The following is a 21722-nucleotide window of genomic DNA, read 5'->3' on the forward strand; positions in this document are numbered from 1 at the left end:
GACCTGCCGGTGTTGCAGTTGGTCTTGCATGTTCGTTTGGCATTTGACCCCCAATTTTCTTCCCCCACCCCCCCCCTCCCCCATGCCTCCCAAAGCCTGGGGTATGGAACCAGCTGGAACCAGTTTCTCTCGCAAATCTTATCCAAGTAATCTTTCTTCGTATGCGAGCCTAGACGATGTCAACAGGCTATTTAACTGCAGGCATTGTCACAGCCAAACCTGAGTCTGCCTTCACCTGGTGTCCGCCCATGCAGATGCGTGAAATGAGGAAGAAGCGAGACGAGGAGAATTTTTTTTTTTTTTTTTTTTTACGCAGCGAGTTGTTGTGATCTGGAACGCGCTGCCTGAAAGGGCAGTGGAAGCAGATTCAATGGTAACTTTCAAAAGGGAATTGGATAAATATTTCGAGGAGAAAAATTAGCAGGGCCATGAGGAAAGGGCAGGGGAATGGGACAAATTGAATAGCTCTTTTAAAGAGCCGGCATAGGCACAAACAGCCTACTTCTGAGCGCTCTCCTTCTATGATTCTAGGAGTACTGGAGAGGGATCAGGATTTTTTTTTCCCCCCCACTCCTCCGCAGCCCAGGAGCAGTGGGGGAAATTCCTCTGCCCTGCTAACTCAGCACAAGATTGGGAGGAAGGGTACAATAGATTGCCTCTGCTCATTAGTCGCAATGAAATTGTAAGTGCGAATGCAGGATATCTTCCCAGCGGAAGTCAAACATGCAACCTTCCTGAAATAAAAGCCAGAGGAATGCTAGAAAGAGCAGCTGTGGAGCGAGGAAGGTGGGGGGTCACATCTCGGGCGGTTCTGACGAAAGGTCATCGACCCGAAACGTTAACCCTATCTTCCTCACTCCACAGATGCTGCCTGACCCGCTGAGCCTGTCCACCAATTCCCCCCCACCCCACCTCGTGGTTTATTTCAGATTTCCAGCACCTGCAGTAGTTTATTTTTATCTTTTTGTTTTATGGGACCTTCTCGCTCCGTAAAGCGGAAGTTCCACACCAGGCAGCGCATTCACCAGCCAATTATCACAGGCTTTGTCACTGACTGTAGTTCCTCTTCCCTGGACTCCCCCACCTCTCGCCGTGCCAGAATAAGAAAGAAAGACGTGCATTTATATAGTGCCTTTCACGACCACTGAACGTCTCAAAGCGCTTTACAGCCAATGAAGTACTTTTTGAAGTGTAGTCACTGTTGTAATGTGGGAAACGCGGCAGCCAATGTGCGCACAGCAAGTTCCCATTTTAATAATTCAGATCATTTGTTATGTTGGTTGAGGGATAAATATTGGCCCAGGACACCGGGGAGAACTCCCCTGCTCCTCTTCGAAATAGTGCCCTGGGATCTTTTACGTCCACCTGAGAGAGCAGACGGGGCCTCGGTTTAACGTCTCATCTGAAAGACGGCACCTCTGACAGTGCGGCGCTCCCTCAGCACTGCACTGGGAGTGTCGGCCTAGCTTTATGTGCTCAAGCCCCTGGAGTGGGACTTGAACCCACAACCTTCTGACTCAGAAGCGAGAAGCCAACGGGTGACACTTCGGCTGTGAAAAAAATCTTAATAAAAATGGACCAGAAAAGGGAGGGCACTTTATTCTGCAGCACTTTACATATGTGCTAGGAAAGTTTAATCACAGCAGCTGTGAGGCAATGCAGCCTTAAATCGAAGAATAACGGGTTAATATGATCTGGCACAGTTTCAGTATTAAATTCCAGAAACCGCCACCCCACCACCACCTCACTTAAACTAGTGATTGAAGATCACCAACATTATTTATATCCTTTTAGATCAAATCGCACATGCACCGAAGCAGCAAGCTGTATGATTTTATGATGTATGGACTCCCTTTATTGAGTTTCTTTCTGAGAAAGAATCTGAAGCCAGTGTGGTTCAGAAGGGAAGACAACTCTGATCTTTAAATGTAGATCATGGCTCCAGCCCGCCTGTTGCCCCAAGACACTGAGCAGCACTCGTTAAACAGCTTGTAGGCCTGGGTCCAAGAATTCCTTGGATGGATTTAAGATGAAGACGGTGCAGGTGACTGATGTAGTCCCATGCAATCTTTGCTACAATTTATTTATATTGCAGAATATATATCGGGTCCTAATGAGTGGAGGAATCTCCGATTTAAGGTAGGCAATGCCCCGCCTCCCCACCCTAAAAGAGTATTCGTCCCTGGTTCTCCTGACGGCAATGACTAATGCTGTGTGCCTGTGGCCCTGCAATACCTCACCAGAATAATGATTCTTCGTGTGTGAGCGTTGGCATGCTGCTGTACCATGAGGGGTGTGGCCGAGCCAAATCCTCTTCTCTTCCCCATGTCTCCACACGTCACTGATTAGGTAATGGAATCCTGACTGGCTTTTATTCTTCCTTACCTGCTCCAATGGCACTGTGACCTCTTGAGGAGGGGTATATGGAAGGAATAAAGGTGGAGAGAGGCAGAGGGGTTTAGAGAACAACTTTCAGAAGCCCCTCATGGCTGTGCCATCAATGGTGGGGTGAAGGGTGGGAGATGCGGGGGTTGGGGGGGGGGGGGGGGGCGGTGGTACAAAAGGCCAGACTTGGCGTACCGAAAGATGCAAAGGGAAAGTAAGGCTGCTGGAGGTTGCAGAGATAGGCTATACCTTCACCACATGGACTGCAGCGGTTCAAGAAGGTGGCTCATCCCCACCTTCTCGAGGGCAATTAGGAATGGGCAATAAATGTTGGCCTTGCCAGTGACACCCACATCCCGTGAATGAATTAAACAAAACAAAAACCCCAAAAAATTGGATTAGGTGTGAGGTAGGATGAGGGCTATTGAATTCCCAACAGCTTGGAGTTTATGGATGATGGGCAATGGGAGGCTGGCAAGGAGGATATTGGGAAAAATTGAGCATGGAAGTGATGAAAGCATGGATAACAACTTCAGCAGCATTGTGGGTGAGGGAAGGGCAGAGGCAGGTGTTGCGGAGGTGGACGTAAATGATCTTCGGCGATGGATAGGATGTGGGGTTTGAAACTCTGCTTCGGGTCAAACGGGATCAAAGTTTTGTATTGTCTGGTTTAGGCTGAGCAGCTGGCCAGGGAGGGGAATGGGGTTATCGGCAAAGGAGCAGAGTTCATGGCGAAGAATGAACGCGGTGGCTTCGGTCTTCCTGATGTTCACTTTCAGGCAGTTGCAACTTGATGCCGGGCAGGCAGCCTGACTGGACCGAGGTAGGTGGAGAGGTAGAGCTGGCTGTCATTAGCATTCAAGGTGTCACTGAAGAGTTGGATATAGATGCGGAGGAGGACGAAGAGGAGCAAATGGAAGAATGAAGCACAGCCCAGAAGACCAACAGGGCAGTGGAGCTTCGACCAGGAAATGAGCAAAGCAGTGGACCTCAGCCCAAGGGGCGGGCAGAAGTTTGCTCCTCTGCTCAAGCTAACGCAGCAGCCATGTAAAGCCTAAAGAATGTGCAGTTCAGCTCAGGGGAAATGAATTCGGATTAGAGTTCGATGGAAATCGGGGGCCCCTGAATGGTGCAGAAGCAGAGCGGAGTCTCGTTGGCAGAGGAGTTCGAGGTGCTCCAGCATCTAGGGTGGGGGGGGCGGAGTGGGCATCCAGAAGATCAAGTGATGGACAATGTAGTCTGTAGCAGGTGGCTATAACTGGTCGATTTGCTTTGAGAGATATCCATTATTTGGAGGCAGAAGAGCGTGGGGGAAAAGGGCCATTGTTGGACTTAGAGGAGAGGAACTCAACAGGGAGCTGCCAGCTCAGGTGCCATCTCAAGAACTCTCTCAAACCTGGGACCGTCTGGTCTGTCTGATTTAGTACTACAGCAGGCACTGCTTTTGCTGACTAAATTATATGGGGACATGATAGATCATTTAAATTCATTTGTGTGCAGTGGTTTGTGTGTAATATCTATCGGAGTTTAAACAGTAGTTTAAGATAACACATTTATTTAACTGTTACACAATCTTTAGGCTGGCTGGAGCAGTTTCAGCCCAACTTGGTTAAACAAGAGTGATGTACGTAGAAACATAGAAGATCGGAACAGGAGTAGGCCATTCGGCCCCTCGAGCCTACTCCGCCATTCAATGAGATCATGGCTGATCATCCAAATTCAGTACCCTGTCCCTGCTTTCTCCCCATATCCCTTGATCCCTTTAGCCTCGAAATATATCCAACTCCTTCTTGAATACAGGAAACTTCGCGATATCCGGCACTGACGGGACCGAGCTGCTGCCGATCTATCAAAACTTCCGGATAGACCAGCGCTAATGTTGAAGGATAGGAGGTTTTCATCTCCGTATCTGACAACAAACACTGTTGCTTAGCAACAGCTTGTAAACACTCGGCCCATACCTTGGAAGCGTCTCTGAAGCTGTTGCTAAGCTACAGAGACGCTTTCCAGAGCCTGACTTTTTAAAAAAAAAAAAAAAAAAAAATGCTAGGAGAAGAAAAAAAACCTAACCAAAACAGCTGCTGATTTCTGCCGTTCGATCGAGGTTTCCGGACATACAACCTCCGGATAAACCAAAGTTTCCTGTATATTTAATGAATTGGCCTCAACTGCTCTGTGGCAGAGAATTCCACAGGTTCACCACTCTCTGGGTGAAGAAATTCCTCCTCATCTCAGTCCTAAATGGCTTATCCCTTATCCTTAGAGGTGTGACCCCTGGTTCTGGACTGCCCCGCCATCGGGAACTTCCTTCCTGTGTCTAGTCCTGTTTAGAATTTTATAAGTTTCAATGAGATCTCCTCTCATTCTTTTAAACTCCAGCGAATATAAGCCTAATTGACCCAATCTCTCCTCATATGTCATTCCTGCCATCCCAGGTGAATCTTTGCTGCACTCTCTCCATGGCAAGAACATCCTTCCTCAGTACAACCACTTCAAGGGTGTAGTTGGCCAAACATTTAGCTTCACACTGCCGGAAGACTGCCACCAACTCCCAAGTCACACACCAGCCTGACTTGTACAGATCGCTTGTTCCTTCATCATCACTGCATCAACATTCTGGAGTTCCTGAGCTAACACCATCTTGGGGCCACCGTCCACACAAGTCGTTAAAAAGCCTGGCACCAACTTCTCGGGTCAACGAGGGACAGGCAATAAAAGTGGACTTGTCTCGTATACCATGAACATTTAAAAAATAAAACTACACCCGATGCAAAGCGAATGTCAAAAAAATGAAATGTTGAGAAAATGCAAATGGCTGATTGCCTATTAAAATTGAGCTGGTGTTGGACACTGCCTGGTGGACCTCCACTTTCCCTGTTATTGGGTAACACGCCTGCCACCTGCCTCACCCCTTTGCCCAGGGCACTCCGCGTGTATTCAGGCTGTACCTGATGGTGGTGGGCTGTGAATTGCTTGTAGGGCACAGTCAGTGTGGGGTGTGGGCTACTGTTGCCACATTGCAGGCCCTTCTGCTGTTGGGTTGCTCTCTCCCTGCCCCACCCCTCCACCACCGTCTGCCATGTTGCTATCTCTATTTTCAGGCAAATCCTAATTTCCGCTGCCCCCGTGCCTAAGATGGTGCCAGAATTAGCTGATAACAAAATCATCCCCTTAAACGGTTTAAAAAAAAAGTCATTAAAGATGAGCCTGATTTCACAATAATCCTATCGTGATTTGGACACCATAGGTGTCAACATAACATGGCAGAAATCAGTTGTTTCCAAAGTTTAAAGATACTGCACGCTGATAACCTTAAGACCTGCGTTTGTTTGCTGTGTGAGGACATTGTGAAAAGTAAGAAGTCTTTGAGCTGGTACAGTGGTCATGCCTAAAATACCAAGGGGGAAAAATTCAGTGTCGCCCATTTTGGGGCGCTAATATCGGCTGGGCGCAAAGTTTAGCGCCCGGCGCTAATTATCGCCTCTGACTGCAAAATTCGCCTCTATCGCCCCTGGAGGTGATTTGAGCGCTAAATCAGGCGCTACACACCTCTCTTAAGGCGCTAACGTCGGGGAGCGAGGTGCTACCACAGAACGCTACCGAAGCTCAGGCGATGCCAGTTACCATGGAAGCCAGACAGACTGGCGCCGTCCAGTTCTTAAAGGGGAGGGGCCATCTTGCTGGCCAGCCGCGCCTTGCGGATTGCAGCCTTGAATCTCGGCCTGGAGAGACCTCTAAAGCAATTGTGTTGGAAGCACTAATGGATAGGCCCAGGGAAAGAGCTCAGCGCTTAGGAACCTCAATAGTGGCGCTGAGGGCCAAAACTCCTTAGGACAGCGTTAAAACCAAAAATATTGCCGACAAGAAAAGGCAGGAAGCGCCCGCCTTTAAATAGTGCTCCCCCAGCCCCTTCCCGACTTGAAAACGTTCCCCTCTACCTGTTGTTCCTAGCGGTAGGCGCTAAGGCAGGGGGCACGACTCAATATCCGTTTGGGGCGCTACTGGGGCATTGCACGCTTGACTGACGTCACGATCTGCGGGCACAGCAGATCGTGGCGGTAGTGTTTAGCGCCGTCACAAAATGACTGGTCAATTTCACGAGCAGCGCTAAAATCGGCGCACTCGAGTGCTAAGTTCCTAGCGCCCCGTTAGCGCCCCCCCCCCCCCCCCGGAGGTGCTAACCAACCGAATTTTTCCCCCAATAACTTACAGATTGATTCCATGATCTGCTGTACCCGCTCGCAGCGAGCACATCTTGGGGAAATCGCAGGCACCTTGCCCGTGACTTGGCCCCAATTAATTTGGACAGGTCACTCGGGGCTGGGCGCCCAGGAGTTCCTGAGATGCGCTCCCTGCGAGTGCCACTAGTTGGTGCTGTATTGCGGAGTCGCCCAGTTTTTTTTTTAATGTACAAGAGATACCTGCAAACAAGAATTAGCAGGTGCGTTCACGGGCTTAAGATGTTGGTTGGAAAAGTCCTGACCGTTCCAAGCAGTGGGTTGTGAAGCGAGGAGCCGTTTTCTTTATGCATACGTTGGAACCTCCCAGCCCATGGTGGTTGGTGGGGATTGGAATCCCCACTGAGGGATGTGCACTGGAGAACATGGAGGGGTCCGAATATGGGTGTCAGCCGGCTGGTTGGATTGGATAGGAGCAGAAGTAGGCCATTCAGCCCCTCGAGCCTGCTCTGCCATTCAGTTAGATCATGGCTGATCTCATCTCAACTTCATTTACCCGCCTTAGCTCCCTATCCCTTGATGCCGAACAAAAACATTTCAGAAACGTGCCATTTTCCTGTTTTATCAACAAATCGGTGACTGGATGACAGGGGGAGCACATGAGGGAGAATAGAAGGATAGGTTGACAGGGTGGGAGGAGGCTCATGTGGAGCATTGAACACTAGCATGGGCCGAATGGCCTCTTTCTGTGCTGTGTAAAGCCTTGTGAACGTTAAGCTGCTAATTTTCAGTTTCTCAGCCATAATATTCTCTCTTCTTTTCTCCCCTTTTGTTTTCCAGTACTATGAAATGTCCTATGGCCTGAACATTGAAATGCACAAACAGGTAAGCTTTTTTCCTCCAAACGGTTTGCAGGCTGTGTGCTGCTCCATTAATCTGTGTTAACTGCGTCTTCCTTTTTGCAGAATGACACTAATTCCTCCTATCTACATTCTGCAGTCACCGGCTGCGACGTGTCTCCGCGTTCCATTATCATCCATCTCGCGCAGCTGGTGGCAGGCTCCCCACAGGAGTAGCTTCAGATACAGCAACGCTCCCGTGGCAGTCGGCAGGCCGGGCTGGCTGGACTAAAACGGGGCCGTGAAGCAGGTGTTGTTATCCCTGTGCCCCTTGCAGTCCCTGCCCGTTCACAAAGCCGTGGCTAATCAGCTGAGCCACTTTGCGAATGGAGGCCCCTAAATTAGGGCCAGACACAATCTCCTTAATAATCCGTTTTCCTGTCTACCGGCAGTGCTCTTTCAATTAACTTTACAGCACAGAAGGAGGCCGTTCAGCCCATCCCGTCTGTGCCAGTTCTCTGAAAGAGCCTTCCACGCAGTGCCAGTTTCCTGACCCTTCCCCATAGCCCTTCAAATTACCCTTTTTTTCCCCCTCGCCCCCCCCCCCCCCCCCCCAAATATTTATCCACTTTCCTTTTGCAAGCTACAGGAAACTCTTTCTTTTTTTTATCCGGCACCGACGGGACCGGCGTGGTGCCGGTTGATCAAAAAGTCCGGATTACAGAGAGGTATACTTACCAAGGCACGAGAGCCCCGTACACGGCCACAGGGGCAGGAGCCCCGGTTACACGGCACTTGTGCAGGAGTCCCGGTTACACAGCCACAGATCCAGGAACCCCGGTTACACGGCCACTAATATATAGTAAAATTTACCTGAACCTACTCCTGAATTTTGCCGGTTGAGAGGTTTCCGGATATTTAGGTGACGGTTAAAAGAGAGTTTTCTGTATTATGTATTCTAATTGCAAATTTGAAAATGAAAGCAGAAAAGGCCATCTATACACAATAGGTGCGTCGGAACTGAAAATCAACAAAGCAGCTGAATGTTTGAAATAGCAACAGAAAACGCTGGAAAAACTCAACAGGCCAGGGCAGCATCCGTGGAGAGAGAAACAGAGTTAACGTTTCAGGTCGAAGACCTTTCGTCAGAACTGGCGGTTCTGTCAGTTCCGTCAGTTCTGACGAAAGGTTCTCGACCTGAAACGTTAACTCTGTTTCTCTCTCCACGGATGCTGCCTGGCCTGTTGAGTTTTTCCAGCATTTTCTGTTGTTATTTCAGATTTCCAGCATCCGCAGTATTTTGCTGTTGTGTCGCTGAATGTTTGAGGTGGCCGGGTATGGTAGTGTAGCAGTTCTGCTACTGGACTAGCAATACAGGGGCTAAGATGCCCCCATGCCAATTGAAAGGAATACATTTGATTACCATGACCAAGCAAATTGCCGAATTGCCCTTAAAAACCCAAACGATTTACTATTGTTCTTCGGGAAAGGGAACCTACTCTCCATATCTGATTTGGCCTACACATGACTCCAGTCCCACACTATGTGGTTGGCCCTTACTGCCCTCTGAAATGGTCCAGCAAAAGCTGACTGCAGTGGTTCAAAAAGCTAGCCCATCTCCGGGGATTGAGGGAAGGCCAATAATCCAGGTTTACCAGAATCGCCCGTATCCAGAGAACCAAACAAGTCCTAAATGTTCACCTTTCTTCTTGGTTGAAATTGTGCTGTCCAATATTATCAATGATATTGTTGATGTGTTCATACATAGAATTTACAGCGCAGAAACAGGCCATTTGGTCCATGCTGGTGTTTATGCTTCAGATGAGCCTCCTCCCATCCCTCTTCCTCTAACCCTGTCTGCAAATCCTTCTATTCCTTCCTCCATGTGTTTATGTAGCTTCCCCTTAAAGGCATCTGTGCTATTCACCTCAACCACTCCCTGTGATAGCGAGTCCCACATTCTCACCACTCTCTGGGTAAAGAAGTTTCTCCTGAATTCCCCATTGGATTTATTGGTGACTATCTCATATTTATGGCCCCTAGTTTTCGACTCCCCCGTCCCCCCTCCCCCCCCAAGTGGAGACATCGGGCTGGATTTTCATTCAGAAGTCGGGAAGGAGGCGGGACTACAACTTTTTGGGTTTTAGTCCCGCCTCCATCGACGTCCGGCCAATCCACGCGATTTTCCCTTGATTGACCTTGTTGAGCCTGCCCAGCGGGCTCAGCAGGCCAATTAAGGGCCACCCGGCAACAGGTGACGTCACAGACTGAAATTTCATCTGTCAAGACGTGTTGACAGATGAAATATCAGTGTTTCACAGCTGTTTGAAGTTGTCAAACACTGACAGTCTGACTTCTAACCTGAGTCCTTCTACGCAGACTCAGTTAGAACTCTCGCCGGCACTGAAAGCTGCAGGCTGTCACTTTTGACAGATCATGGCCATTCTGCTTTCAGTGCCGGCTGAATGATGGACTCCCGAAGCCTACAGGAAGAAAGGCTGTAAAGGTAAGTACAGGTAATTTAAACTTCTTTACACACTTTAGACACACCAAACACACTTACCTTTGCACTCATGCACCCATCACTCACCTGAACACCGACATCGCGACCCCTCCAAGTCCTTCAACCCGACGGCCCGCCTGCTCTAACCTGGCGTGGTTTGGAGCTGTTGGGAATCCCACACGACACCCTTCAAAATAGGGATTAGGCTAAAAACTGCCTGTTAACTACCTGTTAACAGGCAGTTAATTGGCACTAATCCCTTCCCGCCTCGGGTCGGCGGGTCCCAGTGCTGGGCGGGTACCCGCCTCCTTTGAAACTTACATGGAGGCGGGTTTGGGGCGGGATGGTGTCAGGGCCCCCGAATTCGGGATTTTAGCCCCCCGCACGCCTAAAAGCCCGCCTCACGGCACACTGAAAATCTAGGCCATCTTCTCCACGTCTACCCTCCATAATTTTAAAGACCTCTATTAGCTCACCCCTCTGAAGCAAAGAGCCCCAGCCTGTTCAAATTCTTTTGTCTGTTTATTTCAAAAGGAGCAAATGTTTTTGTTAAAATGGCGTACGTTAACCCATTCTTTGCTGACAATGCACAGCGCAGCGTCAGCCCTTTCAGAGGCCGATGGACTCGCTATATATCTCCAGCATTTTCTCTCTTTTTGTCTCAAAATTTTGGCTGGGGGACCAGTTGTTATATTCTGCGTTTGACGGAAGGGCCAAGACCCAAACAAGACTCATCAACGGACGTTGGGAAGGGAGTCAAAACATGGAAAGTGATTACGATAACATTTTTCCGTCTCACTGGTTGAGGAATAATGCATCAAAGGCCCAGAGGAAAGCAGATCTACAGTAGGATCAGCGACTGGCTTGGTGTTTGCGCCTTGAGGCATTTGTCCTGATTAAACACTGTCTGCCTTCCTGTGGTCGGTCTGACTTGCAATTATCCGTCGTGACGTCCAAACAAAAACTTGAGTTACTGTAGGAGTTTGTTATTCACTGGGAATAATATCTGAACACTAAGTACTTTGGCTGCGCTTTTAGTTTTTCACTTGTATGTTCCGATTTTTAAAATTTTGGATACAGCAGCCCTTGCAGTCATTTTCCCGAGGCTTTTTCCAGCAGGGAAATATTTTGGGCACAGATCTGCGGCAGTGACTGGCGAGGGGCAGGCCGGCGCTGTGGTTAACTTGTCATAACAAAACGCCTTAACCATTGACTGTGGCAGTCATGGGGCTCAGTAGTGGGGAGGTCGGTATGCATTCTGCTGGATGATGTCACCGTCGGTCTGGACTGCAAACAACCGCAGAGGAAAAAAATGCTTATGTGATGTGTTTGTGCCACGATTAGTTTGTGGCCTGTGGGTAGTGTGTAATTAAAGCTGCTCCTGTTTTATATATACTTTTTGGTACATATAAACTCTGCTGCCTGTATAGGAGTGTTCGAGTGAGTTTACTGCATCGAAACCACAGGTGCAAGTAGGCGGTATGAGAGAGTCAGCATCTGAACCACTTTAACCAGAAGGAACTTCTCCAAAGCAGGGTATGGTTGCCAACTAGGGACAAAATTAGCTTGGCTCAGTAGGTAGCACTTTTGCCTCTGACTCAGACAGTTGTGGGTTTCAAGGCCACACCAAGACTTGAGCTCATAATGCTAGGCTGACACTCCAGTGCAATACTGGCGGGGAGGTGTGACATCGTGGGAAGTGCCGTCTCTCAGTTGAGATGCTCAACCGAGGTCCCGTCTGTCTGTCGTGGTGGTTCTGCTGAGCTTTGAAGTACCCGTAGCACAATTCGGGGATTTCTCCAGGTGACTCAGCCAATGCTTCTCTCTCAACCGACGCCACTGAAAAGTGGCTAAGTGGTCTTTTATCGGGTGGCCATTTGTGAGACGTGTTGGTGCAGAGTGGCCGCCACGCTTGTCTACATCACAATCGCAGTTCATGGTCTGAAGGAAGACCTTTTAGTGTGAAGATGCTGTGTACTAAAAGGGTTAAATTCTGAGGACAGACTGCATGGACTAGGCTTGTATTCCCTGGAGTGTAGAGATTATGGGTGATCTAATTGAGGTGTTTAAGATGATTAAAGGATTTGCTAGGGTAGATCGAGAGAAACCAGTTCCTCTGGTGGGCGACTCCAAAACAATAGGGCATAATCTTAAAATTAGAGCGAGGCCGTTCAAGGATGATGTCAGGAAGCACTTCTTCACACAAAGGGTAGTGGAAATCTGGAACCCTCTGTGCCATAAAGCTGCTGAAGCTGGGTCAATAGAAAATTTCAAAATTGAGATTGATAGATTTTTGTTAGGTAAATGCATTAAGGGATACAGAAACCAAGGCAGGTAAATGAAGTTGAGATACAGATCAGCCATGATCTAATTGAATGGTGGAACAGGCTCGAGGGCTCAGTAAATGCAGCTGTTCTTACTTTCAGTTTAAAATAGAGCCATTTAGTCATCTCTAGTTGAGTTTTTTGAGGTGGGGGTGGGAATGCCGCAGTCTGGGCACCTGTTTCCTGAGCCATTATACCTGTCCTGGCTGAAATTTTCCATTTTGGGAGAGGATAAAGTGGTGGGGTGGGGTGGGGTGGGGTGGCGGGGGGGGACCTTGCAAATGATGGAAATTCGAGAAGCAATATGGGAAGTACAAAACCACTTTGTTCAGTCAGCATCTGAAAAGAAAAATATCAGTTTCAGGCATAGATCCTTCATCAGAATTGATTGGGTCAAATTTGGGTACTTGCAGTCCATTCGCCTGCACCCCATTCCTAATGTGACACGTACTACTGGAATGAATTTTCTGCAGACGATACCAATCGCCGTAGCTGTTTTCTTCCTCTGTAAGCCAGGTTGTCATGGGAATGGATTTAAGATGAGCATTCCTGGGGTTTTTTTTTCTTTCTATTTTCTCCTCTCCCGAGCGTGCTGACTCACGCTGGGGTACAGTTCTGCAGGCACCGGCTGCTCTCTGGGACCTCGCCCAAGATATCACGCTTTCATGAGTGAACCTAGGCAGTGAGTGTCAGTAGGTTATTCAACCGTGGGGTGCTGCACACCCCAACCCAATTATGCCTCGGTCCCGGCATCCATACACGTGCACTGGAGAGGGATCGGAAACCAGAACCTTGGCTGGCATTGTCCACTCCCAAAGAGATGTCATTCAGGGGGGAAGAGAAAGGGAATTGTTGGTTTGCAAGCCGATGAAGACCGTTCTTTTGCGACCTCACTATTGACCATGATCCACTGTCGACAGCCTTTAACATTTTGTACCCAAAGTTTGCCATATAAACACCCAGATGCTGTGGAGTGGAGGGGCGCAGGCTTTAACAGAACTTCTGGCTAACGGGATTGAGATCCTCGAAGAAGGCTGTGTATTTCAGAGGGTCGCACAGATTTAAGCAAGATGTGACCTGACTCTGAACACTTGCTGTATCTTCCTGTTGTCAATGCAGAGACAGGGGAGGTGATTATGAGCTTGACACAATCCCTGTGGGCCAGGATTTACTTTGAGGGCTAGGTGCAGTAAAATCATAAAGATGAATTGCGTTTTCGATTTCACCAAGCCTGGTGCCCAGAGCAATCCTTGTCTCTATGTTCTTGCGCCAGGTGGGAAAACACTTTCCACGACTATACTTACTGTGTCAGAGTGCAGGGATACATTGAGTGATGAGAATGTGGAACTCGCTACCTGGTTGAGGCGAATAGCAGAAATTCATTTAAGGGGAAGCTAGATAAGTACATGAGGGAGAAAGGAATAAAAGGATATGCTGATGGGGTGAGATGATGTAACTTGGGAGGAGACTCGTGTGGAGCACAAATGCTGGCATAAACCAGCGGGGCCAAATGGTTTGTTTCTGTGCTGTAAAATTCTATATAATTCTATGTACATTCGATCAGTGTATTGTAATAAGTTAAATACTGACTGCAGTATTCCTGCATTGTGGCACCTTGGGAGCTGGACATGCAATGTGTGTGATACAGTGAATGACAGCTCAAAATGGTATTAAATATTATACGTGATAAACCTGGGAGCCAAGGTCCAATTGACATAAAATAGAACACTGTAGCCAATAGCCTTAAACGAGGACGGAGTGACTACATTATTCTAATTATAGTTTATTGGTTATTGAGATGTGTCACTATCTAATTTTTTTTTCACCATGTTGTCATTTAAATCAAATATACAGTTTATTATCATATTCTCGGATTACATGAACACTTCGGGCACCAAAGGGAGACTTTCAACCTTAAAACCGAAGCAGGTTCTATTTCTTTTCCTTTAAAAAGTCAGCGAGTGGCGAGTGTTTGCAGTGATCATGCAGCTGCTATTTACAGATTAAGTACGCTGTGGGTTTGATTCAGGAGGTCAGAAGCAGGAACCAAGTCTGCACCACAGAGTTTTTAAAAAACGAAACCCCAGAAACAGTTTATTGTATAACTGCCAGCTCCAATCCACAGTGATTTTCAGCTCGAAGGCTTCCAGCAACTCGCCCTATTGCTCTCCCAGGCTGTATACCCTTCTGTGTTTTATTAAAATTGAAGAATATAGTGAAGGCTCATCGAGCAGGACACCATCAAGGTTGAAAGGAGTAAGGTAGAAGATGAGGGAAATGAATGAGTAGTGATTAGGTGATGCCAATCTTGGGCTTTAATTGATACGTGTGTTTATGTCTCGCTGTCAAACTGTTTCAAAGCACTTCGCACAGTGAATTACTTTTTGAAGTGCAATGCCTGTTACCGTGGTGGCAAAAGCCTGGAAATGGTCAAGAGCTTGACGAGAATCAGACAGCGGGGATCCAGGGATGGTTAAAAGGTCTGATATCAGCACTGGGAGACTTGAACATCCATCCCAACTGGCAGTGGTGGCATCCGCTCAAATCAGGAAGCGATGTGACCGGCAATTCTACGCTAGGCTTAATGGAAGACATTTTTACACTGACGGAGTGTCACTGCTGGCGAATGAGTGGTCCTCCCATTATTGGTGCCAATCTTTAAAGGACCTGACCACCAAAGACCTGGATTTTTGTGTATCCCACAAGCTGCTGTTGGGTCTTCGCTTACAGTAGCTGCACAGAATAGGCTTCCCTCCCATCCCTTTGAGCCAGGACTCCAGTGGACCTGATTGGAGCATTGGCAGGGGAAAATAAGGGAGTTTGGCCAATTCTGGTCTCTTGCGTATCCATGATTTTAATCGCTCCACCATTGGCAGCCGTGCCTTCAGTTGCCTAGGTCCTAAGCTCTGGAATTTCTCTGCCTCTCTCCTTTTTAAGACGCTCCTTAAAACCTACCTCTTTGACCAAGCTTTTGGTCATCTGTCCTAATATCTCCTTATGTGGCTCGGTGTCAAATTTTGTTTGGCAACGCTCCTGTGAAGCGCCTTGGGACGTTTTACTACGTTAAAGGCGCCACATAAATGCTTCTTGTTTTTTTGTTTGTGGAGGACATGGGTCTCAGTTTTAGTGCTGCTCCTCAGGACCCTTGAGGCTGGGATTTCTGAATGGTATTATTTTAATGCTGGCAGTAACCCAAGCATTAAGATAATCCCAATTGGAAAAAGACAGCCTTTAATTTAGGGAGCATTGAAGCTTTTTGTCTTCTGGGGCGGCTTAGGTGCATACCATGAATCTTATGGGGGAACACAAGCAGACAGTTTAAATAATGTTCCATTATTTTGCGTGGAAATATAAATATCGTACGCTGTGGATACCAGCAGTTTTGGTGTTCTGGTTTAGGATTTATCCACCAACGAAAAGACAGCCCTCTCCAAATTCCAACCCACAAAATTCAAACCGGACAAATCCCAGTGTGTAAAAAAATAAATAAATAAAATGCAAGCTTAGTTGCTAGGGCTGCGTGAGTATATTGCTGGATTTTGAGGGCTAGAAATCGTCCAAGGGTCGTAACTTGGAAGCTCCTGCATTATGATAATGTAATCATAATACAGGTATAAACATTCTTATAGTCCCTACTGGTGACTTTAAAAACTCTAACAGGTCCTATCCCTAAACAGGAGTTACTCAGCAACACTTGGGAGAGCCATTAATCGAGCTCTCTGTGATGCAGACAATTGAGATTAGAAAACCCGGAATTGAACTGATGAAACAATCAGTTGCAGGTCAATAATGGTCTAGAACATTCTGCAACTGCACTGCCAACCAATTTGTTTTGATATTCCCCAAAACTGTAGTCAACATAAAAGATATTTTATTCCGATATTTATTTTCCTTCGCTGTCTCTGCAGTGTAGCTTTGTTACTTTGGAACAAATCCATCTTACCAAGGTTACCTTCTGCTTGTTCTCTTTGCTTTAGTCACTTGGCCAACACATGAATTAAGCATTACTATGTTGCACTTACTCTTAGAAGGTCTTATGAGATTGAGTTATGGCATCTGCTGAGAACAGGAGTCCTTCAAAAGGATTGATGCATTTGTAATCGACAGGTCAAGGATAGAAGATACAGCTGAAAGTACGACCAAGTTTAAGGAACAATATACTTTCTGCTCCGGTTATTGATGCCCTCTTTATGAGCTTCGACACGTCTGGTGTAAATACACGGGCTTGAAGAGACAATGGCCTAGAAATTGGGTTTTGGCTTAGCCAGGGCTTTAGCGCCGGAAGTTAGTGCTGGCGCTAAGTCCCCTGCGCGCGCCAAAAATTCAGTGGCGCCGCGCCCAAACGGCTGCCGGCGCTACTGAAGGGTCTTTGCGGCGGTACATCGGCGCTAACTGCCGTTTCGCGCCGCAATTCCGGCGCTGCGGCACCCGATGCGGTGCGGCAGGCTGGGGACGTGCAGGCCTCCTCCTCCCGTTAAGGAGGAGCTGCCTGCACCCGGCCGCGGCCCGCGCAAATCAGCTTAAAAATGAGCCCGGCACCTCGGACAAGTGCCGGGCTTGCATCTGTTCCGGGGTGGGGGGGGGGGGGGGAGAAGTCCGGGGAGGGAGCTGCGGGCAGGCGGCCGGCGGGAAAGTGGCCGGCCGCCGCGGGGCCTTTAATGCGCCGGCGCAAACTGGAGTAAGGCACCTCTGCCAGAACGTTGCTTGCGGCTGCCACGGGCGAGGCGGCCGCAACTCAATTTCGGAGTTCGGGCGGGTTACCACGGCAACCGGGACGCTGCGCACACCGATGACGTCATCGGTGCCGGCGCAGCGCTACCGGTGCAACGCCGATTTAGGGCCCCAGGGAATTTTTAAACTGGCCATAACTCTGGCGCTAGTCCCTCTAGCGCCTCAAAAGCGGCGCTAAGGCTAGTGAATTTCTAGGCCAATGTCCTTTAACCACAGGCTCAGTTCCTCCCTGACCACACTGGCTGTTGAAGCTGGCACAGTGTGGTTTGGAGTTGGCACAAACTATAGGGTGGTGCCCACACTTTCGTCCCACTTGAATATTGCTTCCCCGTAAACATTGGTGTGGTAAAGATAGCAGCGGGGCATCTGGTATGGGGTGTGACGTATGAAAACTACTAGGCACTTGGTCTAAGCGTTAAACAAAGCTTTAATCAACTGTTTTACAACATGGAGGTCTAGTTGTGTCCTTCACTAGTTCCTGTTAAGAATGTCCTGCGCAAGCTGGGCCCGTGCCCGAGTATTTATACTCTCCCTGGACAGCGCCACCCGCAGGCCGCTCAGTATTATTTCATAAGTCTTTCATGAATGACTGATTCATGCCAGGGTGTGATGAGGTTAAAAAACTGGTACTCGTAACGATTTACCCCTGACTCTCATGGCAAAAAAAGGAAGCAAAAATAAAGGACATCCCAGGAAAGTGCACGGTGCATAAGCAGGAATAAAAAATTGCTTTTAGATTAAAGCGAGCTATTTCGAAAGATTGAAATTTTTGGCATTTGACTACTTTCCTTCTGGAACCTTAGACATCCTCAATGGCTCAGTGTGCAAGTGCATGGACTGGTGTAATACTGAACTATGCCGGCCAGCAAGGTTCTAGGTTTCATTATAGTAACAGAAAACGCTGAAAAAACTCAGCAGGCCAGGCAACATCCGTGGAGAGAGAAACAGAGTCAACGTTTCAGGTCGAAACCCTTCGTCAGAACTGAGAAAAAAAAAGCAGGAAATGAAACAGATTAAAAGGCCAGTTTGGGGGCTGGGAAATGGGGGAGGGGATGAAAGAACAAAAGGGAAGGTCTGGAAGGTGAAGAGACATTAAGAGATATTCAAGGCGAGACGAGATGGTAATAGGACAGGTAAAGAGACAAAGGATGGCTCTAGATGAAGTGTGAAATGCGCTGGCAGAGTGAGAGACAGCTGCCATGTGGGAGAGAGAAAAAGGAAAAGGCACAAACCAAAGGTGTGGATAAAAAATATATAAAAATGTAACAGGGGCCGAGGTTATGATCTGAAATTGTTGAACTCAATATTGAGTCCGGAAGGTTGCAAAGTGCCCAATCGGAAGATGAGGTGCTGTTCCTCGAGCTAGGTTTCATTATCTGATGTGTGCCAAGTTAACTGACCTCAGGTTGGAGTGGCAGTTTGTGCACTACAATCGGCCTCTGCTTCCCAGCCCTAGGAAGGGGAGAAGTCATCCAAGGATTTTTCCTAGTCCTTATCTTGTAGTTCCTGCTGGAACATTCACTTTCATGGGACATCTGGTGGGGACAGGATCAGGTTAGTCAAGAGATCTTCTTGACCCACACTGCCCGGCCCGCTAACCCGCTACCGGTCCGTGTTTCGCCTCACATTCAAAATGACCACGAGGACGAGATAGTGCAGGACCTGATCCCAAGAAAGGATTCAACTCTCATCAGGAGTGGAGCAAAATCAACAACAGCGAGAAAATGAAACAGCAGAGCTTCCTTTTAAATGAAAAGCACGATTAGACTGGGGATTTTTTATCAGAAGGAAACTCCAGGCCTAGTTGATGCTTGAAGCCCAAAGCGGAAAATCAGAGAGAGAGAGAGAGAGAGAGAGAGAGAGAGAGAGTGTGTGTGTGTGTGTTCGAACTTCTCATACGTGGGAACATCTGACTTAACGTTCTCGCCATTTCTCGGGGGACTCCGTTAATCTCCCATGAACTTATGGCAGGAGACATGGAGGAAGTCCGTAGGATTTCAGGGTGAGCGAGAGTGTAGTCATGTGCACGGGAAGATTGCAGTTACATACACAGGAAATGTGTAGTTTCATAATAATTAACCTCTTTTTCTCAGTGGGAAAAGATGCCATTGCAGGCAGTATTTCTGCAGTTTTTCTTTTCTGTGTTGTGAAACTCCCACGTCCGTGATTAAAAGAGTCTGACAATTCCATAGAATAAATTGGCATATCATTATGGTGTCCTGGCCAATATTTATCCCTCAACCAACATAACAAAAACAGATTATCTGGTCATTATCACATTTCTGTTTGTGGGAGCTTGCTGTGTGCAAACTGGCTGCCGCGTTTCCCGCATTACAACAGTGACGCCACTTCAAAAAGTACCTCATTGGCTGTAAAGCGCTTTGAGACGTCTGGTGGTCGTGAAAGGCGCTATATAAATGCAAGTCTTTCTTTCTTATATAGAATCACATAGAATATACAGCATAGAAACAGGCCATTAGACCCCAACTGGCCTGTGCCGGTGTTTATGCTCCACACGAGCCTCCTCCCACTCCTCTTCATCTCACGCTATCAGCATAACCTTCGATTCCTTCCTCGTGCACTTAAAAAAAAACATCCATGTTAGTCGCCACAACTACTCCTTGTGGTCATGAATTTCACATTCTTACCACTCTCTGGGTGAAGAGGTTCCCCTGAATTCCCTATTGAATTTATTGGTGACTACAGGAAACTTTCGTTTATCCGGAGGTTAAATGTCCGAAAAGCTCTATCTGCCGGCAAAATTCAGGAGTCGGTTCAGATAATTTCTTTTCTTTTCGTTGCTTCTTTTCTCCAGTCCTGGCTCTGCAAGCATCTCTGTAGCTAAGCAACAGCTTCAGCTAGACGCTTGCAAGCTGCGCCGACTGTTTTGAAGCTGTTGCTAAGCAACAGGGTTTGTTGCTTCACACGGAGCTCTGAGCTCCGTATGTTTTAACATTAGCGCTGGTTTCTACGGCACCAGCTCGGTCCCGTCGGTGCCGGATACCAGAAAGTTTCCTGTATCTTAGATTTATGGTCCCTCGTGTTGGTACATGTTGCTTTGAAGGACCTTCTAACACTGGGTTTGTTAAATTTAGCTCTTGCGTGTCACTGAGGATTAGATCTCAAGATTCTTTGATACATAAATACTGCAAATCTAAATCTCATTCACAAAAGAAAGAGGCGTTAACTTTTTTTTTAAAGATATGGAAGTATTTTTTGTTGCCAATTTCCTCTCCTCTGTCCCTCCTGAAGGTATTAAATCCCTGCTGGATATAGTTCCACAGGTGCCAGGTAATCCTCCCAATACCTTGCCCAAATGCCCATTCTACATGTGTACAAGCCAGACAGTGAAGCTTGGCGTGCTGTTTGACTGTGGCATCGCAGCAGAACAGAATCCCGTCCTCGCCTGAAGTCCACAGGTGTACGTTTTCCAGCAGTGGTCAGGAGCAGGAGCCGAGCTTGCATGGCCGCCCCAGTGGGAGGGTGATGCTGTGGGTTAGTGTGCCAGGGTAAATATTAGGAGTCCCTGTGATAACTGACAGGACCTCACACCGAGCCAGCGGATATCTGATACGTGCTGGCTGTGCGCGCGAGCTCCCCACCAATCTGGGGCCTCGCAGCATCTACCCTGGTATCTTGTCAGGAGATACCCTGGTATCTTGACACCTCTGTGGCCTGAGTTTGAATCTAGCCCAGACTGATGGGTTAAATATATTCGCCAGCTGTCAGGAACCTGCTACATGCAATGAATTCAGGCAGCCGTAGGCCGGATCCAAATGGGTGCAAGTCCACGGCACAAAATTGCCCGCATGTTGGCACCAACTAGTGTTAAGTTGGCAGTCTCGCACAGAGAGGCTGCAACAGATGCTCGTGTGCTACTGTTCTGGCAGCCTCACTCAGGAAGGTCACAAGGTTGGCTGACGTGGGAAATGAAAATGTCAAGACTGGTGTAGCTGGGGCCGCTTTTCTCAGGTTGGAGGTTAAGACACGCTGTCGAAGCAGTGTAGAGGGAACATTGGTTTTTGCATTTGGCTGTTCTGCTCCTGACCTGGAAGTCCCAGATGTTGACACTGAGAATAAAGAAGAGGAAAATGCTTTTTAACACATTTGCTTTGGTTTAACTTCATTCTACTCCCAATTCTCTTTTTTTTTAAATTGCAAGGGGTTCGTCACAATGCGATGTCCAGGAACAACCCAATGCAGGTGGGGGTTCGTTGTGGTAGAGCAAAGCAGGCGGAGCGGGGAGCATCACGGGCTATTTACGGAGCCTGTCTGATTTCCCCCCCCCCCTTCCATTAAATTAGGCAGGTTCTGTTACCAACGTGTGACGCTCCCTGCAGGTTGCAATGAATAATGGAGTGAAAGAGATGACTTTAATGTATGGGTCAACTGTAGTGCCCTTAACAACACCCACAGCTGAAATAAGATAACTCAGCACAGAAGAGGGATCGAACCGGAAACCCTCTGTGTCTGCACGGCTCAGGTGACCACGTTGATCTATTAATCTGCCAGTGGAGCTATTGACTACATTTATATTTAAGTAGTAATAATGCTGCACCCTTATATAACAACAATTTGCATTTATATAGCGCCTTTAATGTAGTAAAACGTCCCAAGGCGCTTCCCAGGAGTGTTATCCAACAAAATTTGACACCGAGCCACATAAGGAGATATTAGGACAGGTTAGTCAAATGGTAAGTTTGAAGGAGCGTCTTAAAGGAGGAGAGAGAGGCGGAGAGGTTTAGGGAGGGAATTGTCGAGC

The 21722-nt window shown here is 47.8% G+C and overlaps 1 protein-coding gene across 13 annotated transcripts in view; it reads left to right on the forward strand.

Moving 5' to 3' along the window:
• The window catches only part of LOC147108095 (transducin-like enhancer protein 4), a 227664-nt gene that overhangs the window by 27691 nt on the left and 178251 nt on the right, over positions 1-21722 (forward strand). For all 13 annotated transcript variants that reach the window (XM_086004567.1, XM_086004564.1, XM_086004562.1 and 10 more), the window contains exon 4: positions 7404-7448. In XM_086004567.1, the coding sequence (XP_085860693.1) occupies positions 7404-7448 (45 nt within the window). The remainder of the gene's footprint in view (positions 1-7403; positions 7449-21722) is intronic.

This window comes from Somniosus microcephalus, chromosome 13 (assembly GCF_052327205.1).
Source record: "Somniosus microcephalus isolate GS21.2 chromosome 13, FLI_Smic_1.0, whole genome shotgun sequence".
Classification (NCBI taxonomy): domain Eukaryota; kingdom Metazoa; phylum Chordata; class Chondrichthyes; order Squaliformes; family Somniosidae; genus Somniosus; species Somniosus microcephalus.